Source organism: Xiphophorus maculatus, chromosome 23 (genome assembly GCF_002775205.1).
Source record: "Xiphophorus maculatus strain JP 163 A chromosome 23, X_maculatus-5.0-male, whole genome shotgun sequence".
Taxonomy (NCBI): domain Eukaryota; kingdom Metazoa; phylum Chordata; class Actinopteri; order Cyprinodontiformes; family Poeciliidae; genus Xiphophorus; species Xiphophorus maculatus.
Window position 1 is genome coordinate 6,016,945 of NC_036465.1, and position 27,951 is coordinate 6,044,895.

A 27,951-nucleotide genomic window follows, 5' to 3' on the forward strand; every position below is an offset into this window, starting at 1 on the left:
AAACAAATGTTATTATTTAAACATAATCTCCTTAAATTGATAATATAATTACATTATTGATCTTTTTGTTGTGTTTGATAGCTTTTTATGATTTTACCGTGTCCATATTTCTTATAAAATGTATAATGTGTATAGTCTATATGCTCAAAGGTGGATAGCAGTTTACCTGGTGTACCTCGGAGAAGCACGTGCACTCTCACGAGAACGAGCACGCGCGTGAGAAAAGGTAAGGTGAGAGAGCGCGCGGATCTTGCTGGATGTTTAAAGGCGCGTAAACGTGCTGGGCTCAGACTGAGGCGCTCAGAGAGGAAGCTGGAGGAGTCTAAATGATGGTGAAGTCTCCAGACTGATGGAGCGCACATGTGAGGCTGAATGAAATGGAGATCATGATCAGGAGAGCAGATAGGTGACCGAGAGCAGGAGAATGAGACGGGTCAGCTGAGCCGCTGTTTCCAGTTTAGATGGAAGATGTTTACCAGACTGACTGGGGAGATGTTTGCCGTCACAGAATGTGTTTTCCTGAGCCTTAGAGATCGAGATTGCCGTTGATCCTCCGTGGGTGTCCAGTGGGATACACAAAAGACAAAAGTAATGTCTTCTGAAATATCCTGTCCTACCTCTGGAGGCTCGGGCGCGTAAAAAACTGAACCGTAGCCGAGCGCGCAGCCATGCGCACCCTTTCCGGCTGTGCCTAGTCTGACCTTCGTGCGTTATGCTGAATGGACCCACTTTCCGCCGCTACGACCCGATGCGACTGGTCGATCCAAGGCACCTCCCGCAACTGATGTCCCTGGAGGACCATGAGCCCACCATGGCGGGAGGGACCCTGGAGCCGCGCAATTCCACGGCAGCGGCGGGCGAGGAGGGTGCCCCGGGTCAGCAGCAGCACTCCTTCCCGTGGGTGGCCACCGTGCTGGCCGGGGTCCTCATCACGACCATCGTGGTGGATGTTATCGGGAACCTGCTGGTGATCGTGTCGGTGTTCAGGAACAGAAAACTCAGGAAAGCAGGTACAGACACAGACACAGGGAGGTGTTTGACAGTGTGAACTGAATGAACCGAGAGGTGTGAAAAATCCTCAGTTTGATGCACTTTTGATTTCGTATAACATTAGGAATCCCTGTAAAATTATTTGAATTCCAATAATTAAACAAGATTTTTTTTTCTATAGGACTCATTTCAAAAAGTTTTATTTTCCTAAAAATAAAAATTGTTTTTTTTACAAGTAAAAAATGTAAGTAACACGCTAAAGTAAAAAATGTTAAAGTTAAAGTAGATGTACACCAAAATGGTATACTTAATTAGTGACATTATTTAGATAAAGTCCCAGGAGTTTTGGATCAAAAGGAAGTTGCTGCTCATTCTCTAATCAGGCAACATGACTGATGAGTCTGGAGATGATAATTCCTCACTTTGCCCTTTTTGTTGTCTGCCATGAAGAAAGACCTGCAGCTGATCTGACTCACCTCGTTGATTTCTGAAGGTCTAAACTTCTGAAGCAGACCATACATCTCCTGCAAATGAGTTTATAAACCTGAGTTACTCCATTCTGATTAAAAGTCCCACTGCTCTGCACAGTAAAGCGAAAATAATTACAACTAATTAAACAAGAATTCAGGAGGATTCTTCTATTAACTCTCATTAATCACCAAACCCGAGAATGATTTGAAGCAGAAAATATATTTAAATCACTTACCAAGGATGCTCACCCTATTAATGTTCATTTGACAGTATCAGAATAATGATAAGCAACATTTATGAGTTATTTATAACTCATAAATGTTATGAGTTTGGCAGCATGCAAATAGTGAGTGAGGCTTGACTTCCATAAACAGGAACGTAAATCCAATTCATGCCTTTCTGTAATAAATAAGAAATAAAGTGCAATAATGGTCATGCTAATTCCAAAGGCAACAGAGGAGAAACGGAGGAGGAGAAGAGCTACATGTCCTCCCTGGAAGCTCAAATCAAGAGGCACTTAGTGAGACACTTAACTCAATCAGTGTTAATGGAGATCAACAGGAGGTTGAACATGCAGCGAGCCACAATTAAATTCACACCTCTGCGGCACAAACAGAAAAGTGACCATAAAAGACTGAATGGAACAATATTTTAGGGGAAGCTTAACTTTAAGAGAGAGATTTTTAAAAATATGATTTGGTTGCATATAAATATTAAATATTTATTACCTGAGTTTTGGTTAAAACACCCAGATCAGTTGGTACGGTTATGTTGTTTTAGAGCAGCTTTAAAGTAGAGCTGAGCCCAGTTTTTGGGACCAATACCAATTTTCTTTTTTTATCATAGAGATCATACTCATGAATGAAACAGAAAATTAAGATGTTAGAAAATATTTCATATTTATGCATCAAAATTATGTCCACAAACTTTATCAGCTTTTTATATTTGAAGCATTTTTACTTTAAAAGTGGGGCTTCATTGTTTTCTGTGCATTTATTCAGCAGTTAAAAATATCAGCATATGAGCAGCCAGGAACTGAACAGAGCTGAAGAGGAAAAAGTTGTGATCTCTGGCTGATTGATCAGTGAGTCTCTGTTCAAAAGGTTTGCGCTGCTCAGCAGTTGTGCGATCACACTCTTTAGAAAGCAAAAGCAGGGAAAATGGCAGATGCGAAATATCCACCTCACAACTGGAAAGGTCAGCTCTCCTCCATGAACTGGCTTAAATGCTCCATGAAGAAAAGTGTCTGACAGGAAATTTCACAGAAGCTGATGGGTTCCTCTGAAATTTCTCTCCACACATTGAAAAAAGTTGATACATTTTGCTCTGTCTTGATTAAAATTCATCATATGAACGTGTATTTTTGATAATTGCACAAACAGCACTGAATTATTATTAAAAACGACAAAAGATAGATTTAATAGTTTGACTATTCAGTGAATGTTTTCAGCCACATCAACAGGTGTTTCCGTTTGCACTTCCATGCGCTTCCACAGTGTTTTATCAGCCAACAAATGCAAACTATTTTCAATAAATCTGTTTTATTTTAGTGCTACAATAAATAAATCAGCTAATATAGAGATAACCGTCCATGACAGCAAAGGGTAGGGGTGAAATCTTGGAGTTTTTCATGTCTTTATCTTATTTTTCTAATACTGCTAAACTGCCTCTAAGGCAGTAGATAAAGATAAAAGCCCAGATGTGTCACTTTTTTAATGGTTGTGCTGCTTTGGTTATATGGATTCTGTCTCTGTACTCCTTGAATCCCAGGCCAGGAATGTAGCAACCAAAACTAGAAAACCTCATGGACTGCTTCCTTCTTTTTTATATTCATCCTGTAGCTTTGCTTTCTGTCCTCTCCTCTCATTTGTCCTCCACATTTTCCCCTCATTCATCTCCTCAGCTCATCCTTCAATTAAGCTCATTCTTTTCCGTTCTGTCTTTTCTTGCTCTTCCAATTTAATTTATCCCTTTAAGACTCTCCTGCTCAGTCGTCCTTTCAGGTGTCCTATTTTCCTTTTTCAATGACTCTCCGTTGCCTCATTTCTTCTCTCCAAGATGCAGCTGTTGAATTACTCTCATCATCTCTTCCTTATCATTCAACTGACACATATTATCAGATCAAAGCGAAACTATTGCTATGGTTCATCATGTAACTGCCACCTGATCTATGAAAAGCTGTCAGAGTACCTTTAGTCATAATGTGCAATCTCTCCTTCTACTGGCATCTTCTGCAGGAGAACGTGACCTGAAATGGTTTACATTCAACGGGTCAGAACACTCAGCTCAACTCGCTGTTAAATCAGAGAAGGAGGAGGGAGGAGCGCTTTGTGTTTGGCATGGATGGGTTTTGGCTCACTGCCAGATCCCACCAAATTAAACTCGTTTGCTGTGCCTGAAACCACGAGCTGTTGCGTTCCAGATGGAAATCAATCTGAATGAGTCCGACTGTTTCATTGATCCTCTGGCCAGTAGATCAGCGGCGCTCAACCTTTTCAGAGGCAGAGGACAGTCCCGCCTGGATAGAGTAATCCATAAAAGACTGGGCCGGTTGATGAACTCAAAATATCACCCAATAGTATCTATGACCATGCATTTCTAATACGCCTCTTCTGTTGCTGCTGCTGCTGATCTCACAGGAAGACATGTAAAGAATTTTTTATCAACTGAAATGTATTACTATACTGAACCTTGAGAGAAAAAATAAAAATCTGTGACTCCTCCTGGGGCTGTTTCCAATTTGATATAACAAACAACAAAACAAAAAAACTCACTATTTGTAAATATGGGTAGACTGCATCTATACAATTCTATTTCAAATGTTAAATATTTACAGTAAACCGTTTTATTCTCCTGAAAACTGATTTTATGACACAAATATCCATCAGATCCTTACAATTACCTCTTTGCATGGACATCTGCTAGCCTTTTGCTTTTTTAACCACATTTTCATTTTCTTTAGAAAAATTCATAAGTAATCATCTTGGGAAAAATAAACTAATTTAAATGGTTTTGTCTCTGTGGAATATCATTAGTTTAAAATCTTCCTATTGTATTCTGACATTAGTTGCAATCTTTATGTGTTGGTTTAATTAACTACCTTTTTCTGGTGGAAAGCAATAATGTGCCAATAGTACCATCTGCTTGGTACTATTGGCTTAAACATATTTATTGTTTTTAACTTCTAACTTATATGGGGAGATAAAAAGAAGTGGGAAAATGCAGAATGGCAAGAATTTGATGAACAGTAAGGCTTTCTGATAAATAGTGTCAAAGTTTCACAATCTTGTCCAAAAGGCTTTAAAACATTCCAGCCTTGGGTTTTATTCACATAATTAGGTCACTAGTACGCTAGTACAGAGTTTGCTGGGCGAACTTGCCCGATGTAAGTATATTTGCATAAACACTGACATGAATAGTTTTGGAAAACAACTTAAAGGGTAGACAAATTCTGCTGGATTTTCAATTTTTCTGTAAAAAAATCTTTTATGTGGAAAAGCACAGGTGGGCACCACAATGAGCCCTTTGTCATGCCAACGTTGGGGCATCCTGACTCAGTCTGTGTGTGGGCTTGCTTTTCATCCAAGAGAGTGGGCTTCCTCTCAATTCTAACCAAGAAAACTGCTGTGAATGAAGAATGGGATAAAGACATCCAGTGGTCTGCCGTAGGCACCGGTGGTCTGTGCAACCCATCTCAGTTTCAGCTTTCCTCACGTTGAGACTGAATGAAACCATCTGTGTATAGAGTGTAAATGTAAATGAATTTTTCTCTGACCCAGATCATTACTTAAACCAATTTGCCGATCATTTTCCAACTTCTTTCTAAACCAATTCCTGATGCACATTTTCTTGCCATTATCAACAGTCACAGAACAATGCTTCAAGATTGTGATTTTTAAGCTACTTCATGAAAACAGGATCATTCTTCATCTTATTTCTGTCATTTTTATGGTTGTTCACGAATGGAAATGTATCTGATTTAAGACTAACGAATATACCTCATGTGGCTCCCAAAGTTACGTACAGTAAAACTCAGCAGATGGTTGTTTTCCTGTTGCAGAGCTTAATCAGAAACTGGAAAACAGTGGGGCAGTCGGTTTGACATAGAAATACCACCAACTGAGGGGATTTGTTTGAAAAATAAGCTCATGATTCTTCCTTGACATTCATTTTCTTCTTTACATCCTTGGAGCTCCCTCTGAACATCTCCACAATGCCCTGTAGCTCTATGCCTGGGAAGATTATTACGTAAATCAGTCAGCTCTCTGCAGAAGGTGGCCCCGAATTGTTTGGAGGCATCTGCGATGACCAGATTTAAGCATACACGAGCAAACACACCGACCGGCGATGTGATTAGATTTAGAGGCTTTAAAGAAGTGAATCCATCCATCACAGCATCCTTTTAAATATATATTTTTTTATTGTTAAGTGAACAACAGCACATGGGTGAGAAGGTTTTATGACAAAAGCAGAAAAAATCAGGACTGGTACAGCAAAAATACTCCCTAAAACTGCAGAAGTCTTAATAAATGAATAATAAAAATTAAAACCTGATGTGTGAAGAGTAGGATTTGCTTTGCCACAGCAGAATGAAGCCTAAATCTCTCATATTAAAGTGTTGAAAATAAAGCTTTAGTAGGAATTATTATACTCTATCCATAATGATCCCTTCTTATGATTAATATTATGTCTTCATATAAAATAGTCACCTCCAAATTAAAAACATCAGTAGTGTAACTATTTGCAACAACTCTGAATTAAATGTATTTTTAAAATGATGAACCTTAGTGTACACAATGTGGTGACATTTAACATTTTTCTCAGGATTTTTTTCCTCTATAACGTAAATATCAGTCAACAGGAATAAAAAATTTGTATTCATATCTAACTTGTTTGGACGTGTGCCTGAAATGATCATGACAACACTATATTTTCCCTATGGAGAATGACATTGTGAGATGTAAAAACTTACTTCGCAAGCACAGTATTTTTGGGCGGCTGTGACTTTTTTTACTCTTTTGACTTTTTGTCAAACTTTTCCTATATTATCTTTCTTTCTTTCTATTTCTGCTGCTCTATTGTCATGTTGGGAGCTCAGAATATCATTATATCCTGCTTCAATTTCACCACAACTGACCTTTATGTTGTGTTCCTTGGTCTTCTGCTGTCTAACACACATGTGAGGCAGCCCAGATAACCTCTACTGAGGCAGGTGTCCATATTATAGTTGCTTCTCTGCTCAAACACATTTTATTCAGAAGTTAATGACCTCCTCAGCATCTCATCAAACTCTACAGGAGCCTGGTAATTCACCCTCATAGAATATATCAAACCAGGGAGGGATCTAAAACTGGTAGGATACTAACTCTTAATTAGGTGCACATTTTATTTTGGTCTCAGATTAATTTTCCCCCATAAGTTTGTTGCTGTAACATAAATGTGGAAAAATTCGAGACACAAATATTAAGGGTCACTGTCAACAGAAACATGTTGTCGATCTTTACATATAACCCCCCCCCCCCACTCTCCCCCAGATTTTCTATTTCAAATGTACAATTAATATGAAGCAGAACAATGAAAGAAAAAGTATTTTTTAGTTTTTAGAAAAATGAACCCACATTGACAATATTGTTCACAAGTGAAAGCGACATTCCTGGAAACTTCCTCTGGGTTTTCAAATAATGCAGCCTTTGATATCCACTGGATATGTGATACCTGCTTCTTACTAGCCTTTAAATTAGCTGTTTTATCTCCCTTTAACAACTGTACAACTTTTGATAAATATTTCAGTTTAATGTAAAGACCATTTCTGGCGCAACTTTGACAATTAAGAAAAATTAAAGCTGCAAGAAACTTCGAACAGCCCTGGCAACTCACCACCTCAACACCCAAAACAAGCATGTCAATTAGTTCTTCATGTCACCACTAGGCGGTACAATGAGTGAGTCTGAATTTTACTTTCAGGCAAGCTCCTGTGAGAAGGATTTAAAATTTGGTGGAAATCAAATCTTGATGAAAGCTGCTTTTGGAGTACTTTAGCCAGGTCGGCCATTTCTGAAGATAGTGAAACTTCACTGATTTCCATAATTTCTCAATTTTTAGATAATAGCTCTCTGAGGTTTGCTGAAGTTTCAAACCTCTTAGCATTGACTTTGTCATGTTATCCAAGCTGATAATGGATTTTTCTTAAATCTCTCTAGATCAGGGCATGATGTGTTGCAATTTGCGACCAATTAACTTTCTTCAAAGAACTAGCAGTTAGGTCGCAAAAATGGAAATAAACTTCTCAAAAATATGGTCAACAGTAATACATGAATTGACAAGGGGGCAATTTGTCACACAGAGCAACGTTGGGTTGGATAGCTTTTTCTGAGCAAAACAAAAACAGAAACAATCTCTAAAGGGCACATAGTTTTTCACAGTGGTATAACTGTATTTATGTCTAAAATCATCCAGACACATGTACTGTTTCATTTATGAGTGAATGAAGAATTTATTGTTACGTCCTTTTCAAACCTGGAGACAACCAATAATTACCTTGGCATTGCTGATAAACATATCAGGCAATAATTCAGACTAATATCCATAGTTCTGGGTTGGTTATTATATCATCTTCCTGCCTCAGAATCTCACTGATAAAAGTTTCAGTGCTTGTCTTTCTCTCCATCAGATTTAACCCTTTTGAGGTACTGTAAAATCTATGGACTTTGAGATGAATATCTTTTCTTCTGTTCTTTGCAAGCACTCGATACCTAGTGGTGAAGATGTAGGAAAGGTTCCTTTCAGATGACTTTTACATAAAGGTCATTGAAATGCAGGCATGACTGCACACTAGATGAGAGCGTCGGCTCTCCAGAGTCTCTTGAATTCTCGTTTTGTGCATTCATGCAGGAGGTTTGATTCTTTCTCTTTGGACAGTTTTCTGAAGCTATCCTAGACCTTGAACCCAACTTACAAACTGAGAACAAGAGATATAAAACAATCTTGCCATCTCTGTATTGATTCTTGCACCTCTGCGAACATAAATAGGAGATTTTCAGCATAACTTTTGGTTTTTCTCTAAAAATCAGAGTTTCATTGTGTTTGAGTCTGTGTAGCAAACTGTCATCATTTTAAGCTGTTTGATGAATTTCCTTTTGGTGAAAGAAAGTATATTTTCAAGCATTTTGATACATAAATGATACCTGTAGATACTTTGAGTGCTGGTAATTTATTTTCTCATTATAGTTTCAGCTTTTCTTAGCTGTGGTTATTTGGAGTGATGACAGTAAGACTCTGTGACCCATGGAGAGCAGACGAGAGATGCTGTGATAACAACAGCAACAGCTGCCAGAGAGCCTAACAAGGCAGCAGTCATGCTCTCTGGTGTGAAGGCTTGTCCTGTGCAGCTTTTCCAACACAGAGTCGCAGCCTCTCTGTCCTCCCTGACGTCATGTCTAATGGTGCTGACCTGAGCTCAGCCCTCATCCTGCCGCCGTCACTGTAGCTCCAGGAGTCAGACGCTCATGTTTGCTGCCGAGCCTCCGTGATTTATTTTGTCTAATTTCCTTTAAGCGCACAACACTTCATCATTCGCTGTAACCCTGTTTATGCTCTCAGTGTAGGTGAGGATGCATCACCTGCTGGAGGCCTTTGAGTCAGAGCTGTGATGCTCATCTTTAACTATCAGACCCACCAATGTATATCTTCAGTTTGTTTGTCATGGGGGTAAAAATTAGTCTGTGCCCTGAAGCCACCCAGTCCAGGTTTGTTTGAGTTTAGGCTGCACAAACTGTGTGAGTCTGGAATTTTAAAGTACTAGATTCTCAATCTTTGGAAAACAAGGATCAAGGCCCAATAACTTTGGGTCTAGTCAAATAGCCTTTTTGTTTTCAGAATGTTTGAATAGAGACTATATGTTTTTAAATACTATAAATGAATAGAGCTGTTTTTTTAATTTTAAGGTGTTTTCACATCTGATAGTTTGGTAGACTCGGTTCAATTGGGAACCAAAGTTGCAACATTTGTCACATTTTCAGCTTCTGCAGTTTGCATTCACACTGGACTGTCAAATGAACCAAACTCTTTGAGTAACTTATCCACCTCCTCATCTGTGGTGGTGCTGCACCAAGAACCACTTAAGGAAATGACACTGAAGAAGACATGAACTTCCATCTTGACAAAAAAATGTAAACCACAGAGAGGCATCAGATTTTAGTGGTTGTAGAATTTTTTTGTTGTTGGTAAAAGACCATAACCTATTTCTCTTTCTAGTGCTTGTTTTGGCAGTATTTAAACCTGCTGTTGGAAAGGTCTTTGGTTCACTTGGCATTGACATATTCATGCAAACCACACCAGAGTTCACCCAAACCTTACCAAGACCTAGGTTTTTAGGTGGAGCAGAGTTTGCTTGTTTGGCCAGCATCAGAGTTTGATTACGCATTCACAACTTCCCAAATGAATGAACTTCTAGATAAACAAACTACAGAATAAACAGTGCCGGTGTGAATGCGCCCTTAAGGAACAGGGCTGCACATTAGTTGGAAGTTGGTCAATACTGATATTTTTGTGGAATATTAACATGACAATATAGGTTGTGATTAAGCCACATTTTCCTCAGTTTTCTCATTCTTTTCTATCACCATCATGTCTCCTCCTCTCTGAGTTTAAGCATCTTGATCACTATTAATTTTGCAGGTATCAAGCACCAAACCAGCAGCTTGAGCTTCATCGTTGGTATTGGGAATCCATCTAGCCCAATGTATTATGGCTACATTATTACTCTTTACAGAGCATTGATGCATTTATTTTGAAAACCTACTAAGTATTAGAGTTCAGATTTCTAAACTTGACAGAATCAATTTTTGCAGACCATACTGTCAACCAACTTGACATTGGTTTTTTGATGATCCTAGGATTGACAGTGACAATCAACTGTATTTTAATTGCCTCTAGTTGAAACTATGTAATATGGTTCCCCAGGTTCTTTCAGAATAATTAATTTTAGTTTTACACAGTTGCCAGAGAGTACAGGTCTTGTCCAAGTCATTGTCTTATTTCTCAGCCACTCCCTCATAACTTTGATATGAGCTTACTATAATTGTGCATTTGCATTTCTGAGTTCTGACTTTTGCCTTCCTTGAAATTAAGATGTCAGTACAAAAACATTAAAATAATCAAGTATTAGCATTATAGCATTTATAGATCATATCTCAATGCATTGAGAATTGTAAAAATTGTATTTAATCTCCCACCCTTATTAGATTGTGGTTTTTGCACCTTTTATATTGAGATTAATTTTGGGCTTCAACATATTTTTCATTTTGCTTATTTGCAAACCTTTTTGTGGTTCCCTTCTCTCGTCTTTAATATTCAACACCCATGAGAAGAAAATTAATTTTTCTATTCTATTCTATGAGTCATTACAGATGAATCTCTCAGTGTGATTCAAACAAGAAATCCATGAGTGGAAAAGAAACATAAGGAAACTTCACCTTCCTCATTGCATCATCATAAATCACATGCTGTCATCCCAATTTGAATATTATGACAGATGTGGAACATTATTCTACAAGCTCATGTCATCTTATTTTTTCCTAAACTGATTGATACATGAACAATTTCTCAAATTACATTGGCATTATTTTCATTCAAATACATACAAAAAATAAATAAATAAATTTCACACCACTCATTGTCTTCCGCTTTCTTGAGGTTGAGGTGTAGAGACAACGGGGTCAGAAGGTCAACATGCATATTGTTCTCCCAATTAACAACCTGGATGTTCTGGATTTGTTCCTCAGGAAAATCAATTTGCTTCTATGAATGTATGTAAATCAGATGACCAAAACCACTGCTCAGAAAAAAAACACTACATTAAAACTGCAGTAGGTAACTTAAGTAAAAATATGTTTTTTACATATTTGTTAAATCTGTCACTATGAAGTAACAGTAAGACATAAGACAGATAATCTAAATCAGGGGTCTCAAACTCCACTCCTCGAGGGCCTACAGTTTTTAGATGTGCCACAGGTACAAAACACTGGAATGAAATGGCTTAATTATCTCCTCCTTGTGTAGATCAGTTCTCCAGAGCCTTAATGACCTAATTATTCTGTTCAGGTGTGGTGCAGCAGAGGCACATCTAAAAGTTGCAGGACAGCGGCCCTCGAGGACTGGAGTTTGAGACCCCTGATCTAAATAATAATCAAGGTCCTCCGCCTCCTCCCGCACTGCCACTTGCAAAAATCCACCGCTCCTGATGAAAAAAAAACAACAATCAGAGCCCAGAGAAAGCATTTTCAATCACACTTGTGTACATGCTGCAGCTGTGCTAATGGCAGAGAAACAACTCACCGTTACAGAAAAACTGGCCATGCTAACTAGCCGGAGAATTAATGGCAGGCTTCAGTGTGGGAACCTAGCTGTAGTGTAGTAGAGAGCAAGACGGAGGGTATGAGCACTGTTTACACACGGATGATTGAAAGCTCTAACACCCTCCTCTTGGCTCTGATTAGTTGTTTCTGACCGTAGAGTGTATTGCTGCAGATGGCAGTAGAATCACGGGCAGGAGGCAGAAAAGCTTGAATTTTTTTACAGATTATCTGTCTCATGTTGATAAGACATAGTGACTATAACAAATATGTGAAAAAAATAAAACATGCTTTAGAAATGTTTAGCAAACGTTTGTTTTACAAACGTTACTTTGCTCTAAAATGCTAGACCAACGCGAACTATATCCTAGTATCCTCTCTAATCAAAGTGGTACAAAAGAAGATGTAACAGTTTATACAGCAGTGCATTGAGGAGGTTGGATTGTTGAGTCTTGGCTTCTGAAGCTCAGCCAGAGCCCATTTACAGAGGCTGTTAGTCCTTGATGCAGCTGTCCGGGTTTGAAATCCACAATAAAAGCTTGATAGTAAAGAAAAAAAGATTATGCATCAACAACATGGCACTATATCCATTACAGTCGAATTTAATTGCACACTATACACTATAATCAAGCTTAATTACCACAAAACATTGGCAAATATATTACAATACCAATTGTAATATTTTTTTCCAGTTTTAGAGAAGATGTAGCTTTTCAGACATAATTACAGGGTTAAATTGACATACATATACAAGCCTGACTTGACAGGAAACAGCAACAAAGAGATGTTAAATATCATCATGACAAACTAAACACATTTTTTGCTGCTTTTAACTCAATAGAAAATGGATTATGCTTTTATAAACCACCCTTCATTCAAACAGAAATTCTAGCCTAAGCCACTTTATCATAACAACTGATGACTGCTTATCACCCGCTGTGACACCAAGTAGTAAGAGTAAAATGGTAGACAGCATGTAAACACATAAAATATAATTTTTACGACTAGATAAGGATTTGATCAAAACTTTGAGATTCTTCTTTGCAAGCAAAACCATGAAAATGCATTTGAAGACTTAAAAATAGGTGACGGGGATCATTTAATTAATGGATGTGTGACGTTAGAAGACCAAAAACCAAAGAGAAATAGTTGAAAAAAATATCAGTTAAAATATGCAAAAAGCTGGTCATCAATTATGTAAACTAGGCCTTTGATTGCTTATTCTTGTTTAATGTTTGATTTTGCAAACAAAATTATATATGTTTTAAAATGTCTATGTAGTATTCACTTTGAGCTGTTTAAGTGTGAAAAACAAGAAGGAAAAACATGTTTCATTAGCTTTTCTGGACTTTCGTCAGTGTTCCTAAGTCTCAGTTATGTTCTACTAAAATGATCTAATGACTCAAGCCATGCACGGATCAAAGGCTGTGAGGCTTCTTTAGCTACTTGCTTGCAGCAGCACAGCTGGTCTGCTGATGCAACGCGTCCGTTTGGTTAGCATCAGTTTCTGTGATCTGAAGTCCTCCTGTGACAGGCGGCAACATGAATTCAAAGCAGGAGTGAAAATGTCTCTCAACTCCAATTTTCACCAAAAAAAGATGTTTAAATTTGTATTCTGCATTGTTGTTTTTTTTTAATAAAGCGAGTCCCTATTTTTAGCCTTCGTTTTAAGATTTTCTAAGTTTATTACCCTACGTTTAGGGCCACTGATTTAGAAACAGAACTGAGCTTAGAGTGACTTGTTAGAATATTAATGCTCTTCGAACCTTTTCACATTTTGTTGTGTAACAACTACAGGTTTGATTATATGATTTTATCCTGACCCAGAGTAATACAAAATGGTGATGTGAAAGAAAAATTATAGATATATTTATTAAAACAATAAATTTCAGTGACTTGTAAGCATTCATTTGGAAGTCTTACCAAAAATTCTCCATTAGATTTATGTCTAGGCCAATCGAGCAGTTGAACATGCTTTGATATAAATTTTATTGCACTTCTGGTTATAAGGTTTGGGATGTTGCCCTTCTTGCAGGTGAATGTCGGCCTCAGTCTCCAGCCTTTCAGAGCCTCTAAAAGAGTTTATCTTGCCCTGTGTTTAGCTCAATCCATCTTCCCATCAGCTCTATCATGTGTCTTTTAGACAAAAAGCAGGATGTGCAGAGCATGTCACTGGAGTTTCTGGTAAACTTTGTGGGATTTGACCAAAAATGTCATTGTGTGCATTACTCTCTGTTCATCCACTTCAGACTAGAAAGCAAAGCGACAAAGTTTTGAATTAACAAGTAGATAATCACTGTGTTTTCTGTGCTGACGCATTTGTCTCAAACCAGCAAGTGAACCTCAGTCCCAGGCTCAAGCCTTTCAGAGCATCTGAAAGGGTCATGTTGCCCTGTGTTTACCTCCATCCATCTTCCCATCAACTCTAGTATGTGTCTTTCAGACCAAAAGCTTGCTGAGCATGCCACTGGAGTTTCTGGTAAACTCTGTGGGATTTTATCAAAAAATCTCATTGCTTGAACTACTCTGTCCATCCACTACAGAGAAAAGTGACTGTTTTGAATTCAACAATTAGATAATTGCTTTATTTTTTGTGCCAATGCATTTGTCTCATACCTGCTAATGAAACAGGGAGGAGGGAACGGGGGAATAAGAGGGAGAAAATAATGATGAGACACTATGTTGCAAAAAGCAGTGTGAAGGCTTGTGATGGAGCTCTGGTTCCACACAAAGCAGCTGCTGTGCATCTCCTCCAGTGGGGGGCGCTACACAATAATTTTGCCACCACTGCAGAGCTTGCTGAGCATGGGCAGCAGATGAGTGTGAGTGCATCTGCATGGACAATGAAAGAAAGACGTTTTTAAAATGTCTTCATATTTTTGATACTAAAGTAAGCTTCTAAATGCTAAAGTTTTATACCATGAGATTAAAACTGATGAAAAAAGTGGCATAAAAAGTTTAAGCTTGTTTTGTTTTCTCTTTGTGTTTTACTGGCAGCTCTGATGGCCTTAAATGAAACATTTAGGAGCATCAGTGTAAATTTAGATTACATAAAAAAAACTAAATGTAGTTAATGTTTTGATTTCTTTTTGCATAATTACTTATTACTATGAAACATAAAGAGTTATGTATGTCTGTTTTTAACTGTAGCTGACAGAGCATTACTGGACCTGGTTTATTCATTGTAACTTTAATTCTGTCTCAGTCATAAAACTAGTTTTCCCATAAATGTCAGTCACAAGGAAATTGAAATATAAATTACAGTGTTTTAGTGTCAAGATGATGATAATGTTGAGCTGATCTATTCTCCACTGATTTAGGTGGCTTTAGTTTTAAACTGGTTGAGCATTTAATGTCCATGTTTTGTTCAGCCTGTTTAAAATTTAGATGACCTGCTGAGTCCACATCTTAGCACATCTTGGCTCTGTCATGTCATGGGATGGGCTGTTTGCTCATTTCATTTTGCGTTCAGAGAAGCTTAAAGTGAGTGAAACAGTGAGAGCCTCAGACAGAAGGACACCCACCCGTGTTAAGGGAGTCAATACTTTCCTTGGAAATCTTCCTTTCACACAGGCACATGTTAGCCTGCTCATATTGTGCTCTAAGATAATGTAAGCTTACAAAACTGAAATGAGAAACTGAAAATAAACAAAACAAACATGTGGGCACTGTTTCTTAGTATTCTGTAGGCTTATGGTCTGTATTCATAAGCTTTAGCTTTTTGAACTGCTTTAGGATGAATTTGTAACAGTAACAGCAGCAGCTCAGTGTTAAAGCTAGGCAGAGATCAGAGTGTGAAAACCTCATTGGAGTTGCTTTAAATTCACGTTTCGCTCAAAAAGTTAGATCAACACCCTCTTTTCCCCGGACACATCCACTTTTTATGTTCTGTCCAGGGCATCCGGGGGGATTTTATTGATTTATGAAAATGTCCAGGTTTGCATAATTTTTCAGGGGACCAATGGGCATGCTGATTGGAGCGTTTCTTTCACATGGCGTCCTCCCTAAGCTGCTACCTCGTGGTTAGTTCTTATCCATTAGATGGAACAGACAACAGACTGCCAGTCCTGCAGCAGTTCTTTACAAAGTGGCAAAGTGCGCAGCAGAGTGGAGCGCAGCTGCATGGAGCACTGACGAACCGGAAAATAAATTTCATTCATACCATCGCCAGTCACAACAATGGTGGCGGAGTTCATAAAGTACATAACTGTTGTGTGTTTCTGTGTATGACAAAGATGACAAAGATGCTGTAGGATCCCACAGGACACAAGCATTAATAATCCTCTCCACAGTTACAGTTCATCTATTAAATTGACTCAGAATGATGAGGACCAAAACTTAAGACTAGGGGAGGCTATAAAAAATTTTTTCAAGTGTTTGTGAGACTGCTACCTGTTTCTTTTATTCCAAATTTTTGCATAATATTTGACTTATCCACTTATAGAGCCATTATTTTTACAGGTTAACTTTCTAAGCTATAGAAAAGTAATTATTAGGGATGCACAGGCAAGAAAATTTGAGTCAGTGTTGGTATTAGATATTTATACTGCTGTTATGGCCGTATTTACCATATTTACCCATGTCATCAATATGACATGGGCAAATACGGTTATATGTTTTCCTCCACTTTCGTCACCATTTAAAAGCGATCACACCCACTACATTGCTTCTCTGCTTCAGTTAAACATGCTGTGCTGCATCATTGTTATGTGACTGAATAAATGTCACAGGGCCAAAACCCTCCTGAAACACATATTTTCCATTGAAAGTTGGTGCTATCACACTGTGTTCAACAAACGGCCTTCACTGTTTTGTAGCAAAATGTGAAATGTTCAGTAGGCTCTCATTGGTATAACTGGTAAAAACCAAGTATTGTTTTTGTGCACTGTTTTCTGTTGATCTTTTACATAATATAGCAGTTTAATAAAACACATTCAAGTTTGTGGTTCTTTAAAATAAGGATGGAACAACAACAAAGTGTCCCTTCAATATACCACATAAGCTACAGTTTCAGAGAGAAAAGTAGAAAATAAATTTTTAAAAATGCAATCCTGGCAGACCTTTTTCTTAAGTTTGCCTCGGATGACTTTTCAGACGCTACTGACTTCAGTTTTCTAAGCCCAAACTGTGGGCTCCATGCAGTAATCCACATCCAAAGACACAAGCTGACAAACAAGCGGCTATTTTTACCTCCAAACTGCTACCTGAAGTGTGTCTGAAGGTGACAGCCATGTTTGCTGCTCCACTTCAACAGGAATCCAGCAGCACCAAAAGCAGCCGTCAGAGCTGCCGACACGATCAAAGACCCCGGCGGTGCCACATTCTCACTACCGGGAGAATGAACTGAAACACTCGCTGTGTAGAGAGGCTCACATTTCAAAACAGCCTCTCTCCGGTAACTAGAAGCGCCCCGCATGCTGGCATCTCCCTGTTTCAGTGAGACAAACATATGGACTTGGAAACACTAAAGGAAAAACGTTCATAGCACTTCTCCCTCCACAGAGCAGATGATCAGATTAGATATTTGTCTATCCCTATGCATAAATTTGCATTTCAATGTGTAAAAAGCAATAACTTTGAAACTACTGTAACTTCTCAGTACCTTCAAAAGGCAAAGATCACCCCGCTCAGATAGAGATCTTTCTCAATGAAGTCTCCATTTGTCTTAATGAACAGGATGATTAACAGTAGGCGCTGTTTCATTTATCATTAGATAGTTGAGGTGTTTCTAACTGCAGATTGTGCAATTGAGGAGATCAATCTCTACATTTAGGTTCAGGAAAGTGTAGTACAGTTCAAACGTCTTAACCCATTTCACTTTCACATTTGGCTTTTAAAAGACAGACTCTTGTGTAATCTTTTATAGTGGCTTTGATCAATAGTTGTCAAGGCTGCACGTCGGCATGATTTCTTACAACTTTGGCTGCTTCAGAGAAAAGAAAACTTTTGTTTAAAAGGCCCTTTTATTCTGCATAGCTGCAGTTGATAGATGCATAGTTGATGAAGTATTAGATTTTTTAAAGATTTCTTTAGATAGATAGATAGATAGATAGATAGATAGATAGATAGATAGATAGATAGATAGATAGATAGATAGATAGATAGATAGATAGATAGATAGATAGATAGATAGATAGATAGATAGATAGATAGATAGATAGATAGATAGATAGATAGATAGATAGATAGATAGATAGATAGATAGATAGATAGATAGATAGATAGATAGATAGATAGATAGATAGATAGATAGATAGATAGAGATGATACTGTCGTAGAAACCTAAGCCATTAATTATCTTAACAATGTTCCTAGTTAAAGAGGGTAACAGCAGAGATGGCATTTCCATTAAATGCATCTTGTCTCAAGTATTTACAGCAAGAACCTCTCTAATGAATCCCAACTACTGAGGGAATTGAACCGTTAACGATGTCACCATTTTATTTCTGTCTTATTAACATTTACGTTCAGCAAACACCAGAGGATGGGATCTTTTCTGCCAAGGGCAAGCATGGTAATAAAGACAGAACCACCAACTAATACAAATTGACTGGTGGTTAACAAGTCCCCTGTCTCTGTTCTGTTTGCCACAGCTCTTTGCTCGAAACTTGTGATTTGCAGCAGACAAAGAGTATCATCCGGAATATTAACAGTGAGGATTCCTCATAATGAAGATGGAGTCATGGGGTGATAAACACTGAATTTAGGTTTAACAAGGTCTTATTAAGGCCGCCAAGGTTAATGGCCACACTCCTTCTGTGTGCTATGATAAAAGCTTTCACCACAACATATTTATTACAGAAACAGCTGAGAGGTGAGATGCTCCTTATACACACTGAGGCGTTTCAGCTCAGCAACAGCTTATCTTCACTATTTAGTCACAGCTCATAATTAGACTTAGTCAGTCTGGTCACGTTTAGAGGTCTACTTGGGGTCTAAAATCCAAAGTTTTATAGGAACAGTTAGGACCAGAAAATGCAACTTAGAGAAAGAAAAATTTTGAATTTGACATTTTATTAAGAGACACCTCAAAAACTGTAAAAACATGGAGTATGTAGAGTGCATGTAAGAATATCTTAGACATCAGGTAGGTGCACTTGGACATTGATGCCTAAAAAAAGCTGTAGATTTCCACAAGGACTGAGAAGAAAAAGTTGCCTGGGTATTCCTTACAGACTCGCCACCGTCAACTGCTAAGTTGAAATTAGAATGAGAAATATATACGTATATAAGTACATCTAAAAAAAGTTGGAATATTGTGTAAAAGTACACTATATTCACACATGGACTGACGTATTTCAAGTTTTTGTTTGTTGTAATTTTGATGATAATGCTTTACAGATAATGAAAACCAAAAATGAAGTGTTTCAGAAAATTAGAATACTGTGATAAAAAAGGTTAATTATTGGAAACTTGTGGGGTTACCTCCTAATCAGCTAATTAACTCATAACCCCTGCAAAGGTTTCCTGAGCCCTTAAACAGTTTCTCACTCTGGGTCAGTAGGTTACACTATCATGGGTAAAACTGCTGACATGGACAGCCTTCCCAAGGAGAATCAGTTTCGAAAGGTCATAGGTGAAGAAGCTGAGTGCTCACAGAGTTCTTTATCCAAACACATTAACAGAAAATTGAATGGAAGGTGCACCAGCAACAGGGAGAACAGCAGCCTTCAGAGGATTGTCAATTAAAATCTATTCCATGAATACCACAAATGTTGTACAATATTCCCCATGTCAGCATACTCCTGAACCAGAGACAATGTCAGAGGTCTTTTACCTGGGCTATGGAGAATAGGAACTGCACTGCTACACAATGATCCAGAGTACTGTTTTCAGAATAAATTCTGCATTTCATTTGAAAATCATGGTCCTAATGTATGGAAGGAGAATAAAGAGGCACACAATCCACATTGCTGGAAGCCCAGAGTTAAGTTTCCATGGTCAGTGATGAATTGAGGTGCCTTGTCACCTGCTGATGTTGGTCCACTGTGTTTTCTGAAGTTCACAGTCAATGAAGCCATCTACCAGCAAATTCTGCATCACTTCCTGCTTCCCTCTGTTGACTAGCAGTAAGGCTATGCTGATTTTATTTTCCAGCAGGACTTGGCACCTTCCCACACTGCCAAATATACCAACGGCTGGTTCAATGACCATGCATGGTGTTCCTTTTCTTGATTGGTCAGCAAACTCCCCTGACCTGAACCTCAAAGAAAATCTATAGGTTGTTGTCCAGAGGAAGATAAAAGACACCAGACGCAAAACAGCAGATGACCTGAAGGCATTTATCAAAGCAATCTGGGCTCTTATTAATCTGCTCAGTGCCACAGGGTGACCACCTCTACAAAATGACCATTTCATTTTCTGAGATGTCTGGCAAGAAATATTGCACTTTTAGGAAATATTAAAAAAAAATTAGATGTTCTAGTAAATATATATGTTCATATTATCTTTAAATTTGTACATATGTATTTCTTTTCCACTTCTTTGGGGGCTTTCAAGAACTTCATGTCTTCTGCAGCGACTCTGAGGTATTTAAATGTGTGGTGTTTGCATCCATGATAAGATCCTCCTTTTATTCTTGAAAGTTTGTTTTTCTCTGCTCTGTGTTGTTTGATTCAGTTGCCTCTGGAATGTACACAGGGAATTCTGTGTTTAGTAAAATGTCTTTATGATGTCTAGAAAAGAAAAAAACATTTTCCACTGAGTCTGAAACAAGGTAACAAAACAAGATTTTGGATGCCCTCTGTCGATCTAATAGAGAGCGATTTGAAACAGTCTAAGCAAAGCAAAAGGCAGAGGAATGAGTTGCATCTAAAGTCTAACCCTTACACAGAGGTAATGAAGGATGCAGCACACTGGAAACCTTGATCTCCACACATTCTATGCAACATTTTCACAATGTGAAGTTTTGTTATTTAGTAAGATTGGGTTGCACATTTGTTCTAGTATGTTTTAAATTCAAACAAGCAAAATCTTGTATTTTTAAAACAAGATGCATACCAGTAAAAAAGAGAGAAAAAAACAAGAAGTAGGCAAGAAAAGAACTTAATGAAAAAATATACAGGATCTCCAACTTCTCTCCATAATTAATCTCTTCAAAGTTCATCAGTGCACTTTAATAGTGCCATCAAGAGTTAGAAATAATGAATATAACTGTATTATAACACTATTCAGTGTAGCAGTGAGCTCTCTAACCACTTCAGGCAGCTCAAGCTGACTTCACCAAAAATGAATGTAATGTGTTGTTGCTCCCTGGGGGAGATGTAAACACAGCTTTACCAGCCACAGTCGCAGGTGGTTTCAATTTTATTCCAATTTGCAGCTGTTTGCTTAGGCAAATACAGTATGTTTCAACAAAAAAAAAAAACAAGCTCACCTGATGTGTTATAGAGGTCTAGCTCTCACACATAGGAAAGATAGTCTTTGAATGTCTGAATTATGGGGGTAACATTTACCTGCTGCCCTTACTGAAGAGCCCTGCATTTTAATTGTTCCTTCGTTTGTATTATTGCAGCTGAAAAGCTCAGTTTATTAAAGTAGGGTACATGTGGACACCTCAAACACACAGGGCTTACTCATATGCTGTAATATAACCAGTTTATTCTGTAAATGTATTTTCACTCAAGTTATATTTTACACAGATCCATTCATCTATCCACTTAATTAATGTAAAGCATTGATTGGTTTAATTAATCTAATTCTGCAATGGGTTTGGTAAAAAAAAATTTTTATCCCCGAAAACAAAAGAGCTTTTCTGGATCAAACACCCCAAATGTGACTATTAGATGATGGGAACTATCCTATTATAATAAACTTATGAAATACAACATAACCATGGACTTTATGTGACGAACTACATTCCAAGTTTTGATTTGTTGTTTAGTGCTCCTTTAAAGTCTGCGTTGAAAGACTATACAGTTGTATGTGGGAGAACGTTCTTCTTTGTCTTGTAAATAACTATTGTGCACAATTCCCAAGTGTACACTGTGACTGGCCAATGGATCCTGTTTCATAAAAGCTGCATGGAACCATGAAACTTGGCCCTTAAGTGTGTTAAATGTCCTCCGCTTATCAGGCAACTAGTCCACGAGGGAAACCCCAACATGCTTCTGCTTAGAAACTCTTCAGATCCTCAACAGGAAGTCTAAGACCTTTGCAGGACAGAAACAATAAATAAAATGTAATCAAATGTATTTCTTCGTTGAACAAGTATCTTAAAACTTGTTTTTTTTTATTGTTATTTAATTTACCTCAACATTCAGTTACCTACATGAATCTGGGAACATGTAAATATTTGTTTCTGCAAAATCAATACAGATGAAAAGGCTGCCTGCTGTCTTAGAGAATGATAGAATGAAAGAAGTGATAGAAGTCTATTAATCCTTTCACCCCCAAAAATCTGCCTGCAAAGGCTTGAAAGGTAATATTTTTCTTTTGTGTAGCTGCCATATCTGAAAATCAATCTGCTCAATGAACTTCAATGGGAGCCTTCTGTTTCTTGGCACAAATTTAGATAAAGAAACAAGCACAAAAGCACTGCAACTACTGAGTCTGTTCATTACTCTCATTTCTTGAGGTTCATCAAAAACATCACTTTTGAGATGTCAATGCCCAAAGAAAATGAGTTGATTTATTTAAACAGAACCTGAGTGTGCTTTTTAAATTACCAAATTAAACTCCACCTATTACAAATAATTTATGTTGTTTATGTTGTTTATGTAATTAGGGAACTGGTTTAAAAAAATGAAATAAAGTAAATGGGAAAAATTGAGGTCATAGTTAATGACTTAATAACCAAAAAGCATGTACCTGACAACTGTTAGACAATTAACCAAAAATGAGTTATGAAGCAAACAAAAAACTTTGAAAGCTACTTGAAAATAATTATTAAGACCACTTCAGAGAAGATTGTAGAAATCTGGCTTTTTGAAGACTAAAATGAAACAGGACTTGAATTTGAATGTTTACACAATATACAGCTGTATAAAGCATTTGTTCTATTAAACTTGTGTCTTTTCCTCACTTTCTGTTTTTTGTAGGAAATGCCTTTGTGGTTAGCCTGGCCTTTGCTGACTTGGTGGTGGCCATCTATCCGTACCCACTGGTCCTGACAGCCATCTTCCATAATGGCTGGATTGCAGGTTACATCCACTGTCAGATCAGCGGCTTCCTCATGGGCCTCAGTGTCATCGGCTCTATCTTCAACATAACTGGCATCGCAGTCAATCGATACTGCTACATCTGCCACAACCTCAAGTACGACAAAGTTTTCTCCAGCAGCAACACTATGTGCTATGTTATGCTTGTCTGGACGTTCACAATCCTAGCCATCGTGCCCAATTGGTTTGTGGAGTCACTGCAGTATGACCCGCGGGTGTACTCCTGCACCTTCGCGCAGTCGGTTAGCTCGCTGTACACCATCACAGTGGTTGTGGTGCACTTCATTCTGCCCATGAGCATTGTCACCTACTGCTACCTGCGCATCTGGATTCTGGTAATCCAGGTCAGACGGAGGGTAAAGCCAGACTCACGGCCCAAAATTAAACCCCACGACCTTCGCAACTTTCTCACCATGTTCGTGGTGTTCGTGCTATTTGCCGTGTGCTGGGCGCCGCTGAACCTGATTGGCCTGGTGGTGGCGCTGGATTCCAGGCTGAGCCGAGCCATCCCAGAGTGGCTGTTCACAGCCAGCTACTTCATGGCATACTTCAACAGCTGCCTCAATGCCGTCATCTACGGTGTTCTGAACCACAACTTCAGAAAGGAGTACAAGAGGATCGTCCTGATTATCTTCAAGTTTCACTGCTGAGATAAAATGCCCAGAGCTAGAAGTGTTTTTTTTAACACCCAAGAAACGATTATTAAAAAGCCATGAGCAAAAGAAATAAAATACTACAAGAAAAGGGGACTAATACAAACAACACTGTGAAAGGAAGAAGCAGGAACATGTATTATAAGAGAAAAACAGCTCTAGGTGAAGAGGAGGACAAAGAAGAGGTAAAATAAATGATGCCATACTGAAAGTTATCAGTGCTGCCTTCAGGGAAACAGAGATTTTAAAATGTAGCGAGTCAAACTGAGACCAGAGATTGAAAGTAACTCTTAGTAATTTGTCTCCTCATGACTGTCTTTGGCAAGGGGGTTATTACTCATTGTTGAATTTTAAAAGTTATTCGCTGCTCAAATTTTACCAGCATCACAATTCATTTAAATGTTTGAACATCCAAATGTTATGTCCATCTTCCTCCATGTGATTAATTTTAACACAGAACATGCTGCTGAATTTCTCAGAAACTGTGAGCTTGTGTGAATGATTTTTTGAATGGTAAAAGGTGGTAAAAAAAAAAATAATCTGCAAAATTGGTGCTTCTTGGAGGAAAAAAGAAAAAGCATAAAATATTCAAGATTAAATTTTCTCGTTATAATTGTGCTGATTTCCAAATAAAATTATTTTGGGTGAAGAAAGAGAGCAAGAAAAGAACAAGACTTTAAAGGACTTTGACTTGAAATGATTTACTAACTTTCTTTTGCAGAAAAACCTATTCAAAAAAAAGGAATTTTTTAAACAGTTTTATATTTTATAAAGCAGAACAACAGAGCTGTGTCTCATTAATTTAGCTCAAGATTTCAATTATTTCAGATATCGATTTCCAATACTTTACGGTGAAGTAAACACACAGGTGCCTGTTTTAATACTGGCTTTTAAACACAGAAATATAGTCTTCATGTGATCATGATAAAGAGAATCGACTTCAGTGTTAAAAAAACAAGCTGCCTGTTGTTTAGGTGCAGGTTGGGAGTTCTGGGCTTCATCCAAGGCCTTGTCCCAGTGGAAAATGTCCAAAAGAACCTCAAATTGAGGTGATTTAGGTGACATACAGTCGTTCTGTATGAAATACCCAAACCATCCCAACTGGCTTCTTTAAGTGCAGAGCAGCAATTCTTAAACAACATGTGAAATGACCAGATTTTAATCAACTAATTATTGGGCAGAGAGGTTGTTTGTAAGGGACGCGTTGCCACTGCAAATCATAAAAAGCTAATGAACAAATGACTTTTACATTCAAGGGACTATGCATCAAAAAGCTAAGCAATTTAGCAGAGTTATCTTAAATAACTCAGCTCATTTCAGTAGCTGAACTATATGCAAATGTCCAATTTTCTAACCCAGGATTACTGGATAAAGTATGGACTGCATTGGTTGTAACACTTGTCCCTTTTCTAAGAGGTAGTTTAGGTGCTATTCCACAGACATAAATACAATTTTGTCTGTAATTTTAGTATTTTTATTTGGGGACATAACAAGAAAATAAGCTGACCAATTAATTTGCCTTTTGATTGACTTTAAATATTGCAAATATAATCTTACTAGTTTTCTTAAATATAAGCCAAATATTAGAATAGTGTCTTACTTGCAGTGTTGGCTTTATAATTTAGCTGAATAAATTTGAGGTTCTGATTCAATCACCTTGCAAATATGCAATGCTAAGGAGCGGGTTACAGCTTTATCTGGATATTTTTTCATCTGCGTATTACTTTATCCCAACTGTGTGATAGTTAGCAGTGACACAAAATATGTTTAATAAGTTAATGAACATGCAACTGCTGACTGTAAGATCTTTTAATAGTCTAATTGTTCCTGCTAACCTTTTGGATGGTTTAATTCAGTCCTTGGATTAGTCCCACCAGAGTTTGAAAGTAGAGAAAACCATCAAACTTGACATCCTGTAAGCCTGGCCTGGAACTTCAGCTTTGCTCTTGTGCCGAAACTCTTATTTCATGAACATTTTTGATGAAGGGATGTCCCTCTTTCTGCTTTTTGCCTTCCATCTCTGTTATTGGACGATTCTGAGATTGTTTTTCTGAGGTACCTGGCTCTCTCAGCTTACAACACATCACCCTCATAACACAGCTAGAACCAATGCGCTCAAAGCAACACATCAGTCAGGGTTCAGTAACCCTGTAAACACTCCTTTGTGTGTGTTCCCCAATGCCTCCATCCAAAAGGATGTTATGCCATATAACATAGAAATATGAAATTATTGGTAAAGGTTCCTCTTACTCCTGTTGGTAAAAGCCAGTTTGCAGTAAATTTTTAGAAAACGGAATAAATTCTCAGAGCGGTTAATGACAAAGAAGACGTCAGAAGTCCCTATAGCTGGTTTAAGCAGATAAAACTGCACATTTTAATATACATACTAGAACAGATATTAACCATCTATGTTTTTATAAAGTTTGTTTACAAGAGCAAACTTTACAACATAACACCTGCCATGCTGTTTTTTCAGCATAACAGGTACCCAGCTGTGTCAATCCAGTTGATGAACTGACTGGGAGCCTGTCGGTGAAATTTTCAAAGAAATATGAGGTAATGAAAAGCACAGCAATTTACCTACCTGTATGTGATTAAACCTATAACAGCCTGTTGCAAAATTAAAAAGCTTACATCTGTTTTGATGGTCTTAGAGCAGACTGGCAGGTTGCTGCTGATGAAGATGATTAATGCAGCAGGTACTTTCAACCACTATGATTTTAGCATTACAACATGGACATTGTTTGACATTACAACATGGACATTGTTTGACTTAAATGGCCTCTTTGCCTCCCAAAAACATAATGCCTGTGTTGGAACAAAACACTGCAGTTTAAACACTTTTTCAGCACAACATTGATGAATGAATATCTAAAATTATTCCGTCATAGTAAAGCCTAGTATACTGTACTTATTGAGCTCTTGGTAATAATTAAATGTTAAGTATTACCCTGATAAAAGATTTCTTGCACAGTTTCTGCATGGCATGCCCTTTGTGAAGATTTGCTTGAAAACTAATATGGCAATGCAAACAAGGAAAGAGCAACCAGAGATTTGCCTCTAAAATCAACTCCTGTTGCCATTAGTTTGGCCTTGCAATATTGTTATGACTTACAGTATATTCTACTGCTATTGTTTCATTGTGGCTCAGTGACTTTACTTAAGTCTGACAGTTGGATTAATGGCAGTCACAGTATCTTAACTTCTTTTTTATTAATTTCGTAAATAGAAAAGACTGCCTCATTCACTTCAAGTATGCCGGACTTTGACTAGATTTTTGATTAGAACTTACACTAATAAACTGAAGGGATTGCACATTTGGCTCCTTCTACTTAGAACAAGACCAACTACAGTGGAAAGAAGTGTCAATGTCCACCACTTACATAATCTGATATGTAAATAACAGACCAGAAAAGTTTCTGTTTCTGCCAATCTGAAGCAATAGAGAGAAATTTCAACAATTCCACACTCATTTAAATAAACAATTTATGTTCCGCATAAACACTTGTGTAATCAGGTTCGACATCAGATCCTCCCAGCAGCAAGAATACTTACTTAAATATGGTTCTGAAACATCCATCCATTTTCTAACACCCTTGACCCTAGTGGGGTTGGAAGGGGTGCTGGAGCTTATCTCCAGTGAGCGTTTCGGGCGAGAGGCGGGATACACCCTGGACAGGTCACCAGTCTGTCCCAGGGGGTTCTGAAACATGCTAAATAAAAAACCAAAAACAGATAAAAATGAGGAATAAAGCCGTGATTGTTCTGAATGGTATTCTGACCACATCACTGTGTATCTAACACCCATAGAAAGTGTAAGTTCTGCATGTATGACTATAAGGGGTGTTGCTGCTGATAATCTGACTGCTTAATTCCCATTTTAATTAGTTCCCTTTCTGTGCATTGGCGTGTGTGTGTGTGTGTTCATCCGGCTGCTCTGGGACCAGTTCCTCCCCAACTTAAAGGTCCACTAAGGACACCTAAATTGGCAACAGGGCAATCAGTTGGAAGGGGACTTTGTTTTGTCTGTGCCAAATTGTTGCTGGCTCCCATCCTAGTTTAAGTTTTTATGGGAAACCTCAAAGTGAAAGCCCTTACTCTACAATTTAAAAGTTCAATCCACATTAATAAACATAGCACACATCTTAAATACCAATTGCGCAAGTGGTGACTGATTTACTGTGTTTTCAATTAGATCAGGGGTCTCAAACTCCAGTCCTGGAGGGCCGCTGTCCTACAGTTTTTAGATGTACAAAACACTGGAATGAAATGGCTTAATTACCTCCTCCTTGTGTAGATCAGTTCTCCAGAGTCTTGCTAATGACC

At 37.9% G+C, this 27,951-nt stretch overlaps 1 protein-coding gene across 1 annotated transcript; it reads left to right on the plus strand.

Moving 5' to 3' along the window:
* Positions 1 to 301: 301 nt before the first annotated feature.
* LOC102225036 (melatonin receptor type 1A-like) lies at positions 302 to 27,891 on the plus strand. The gene is made up of 2 exons (XM_005808619.2): positions 302 to 1,010; positions 22,853 to 27,891. Exons 1-2 carry the CDS (start codon positions 713 to 715, stop codon positions 23,620 to 23,622), a joined length of 1,068 nt encoding a protein of 355 aa, XP_005808676.1. The 5' UTR covers positions 302 to 712; the 3' UTR covers positions 23,623 to 27,891.
* Positions 27,892 to 27,951: the final 60 nt, after the last annotated feature.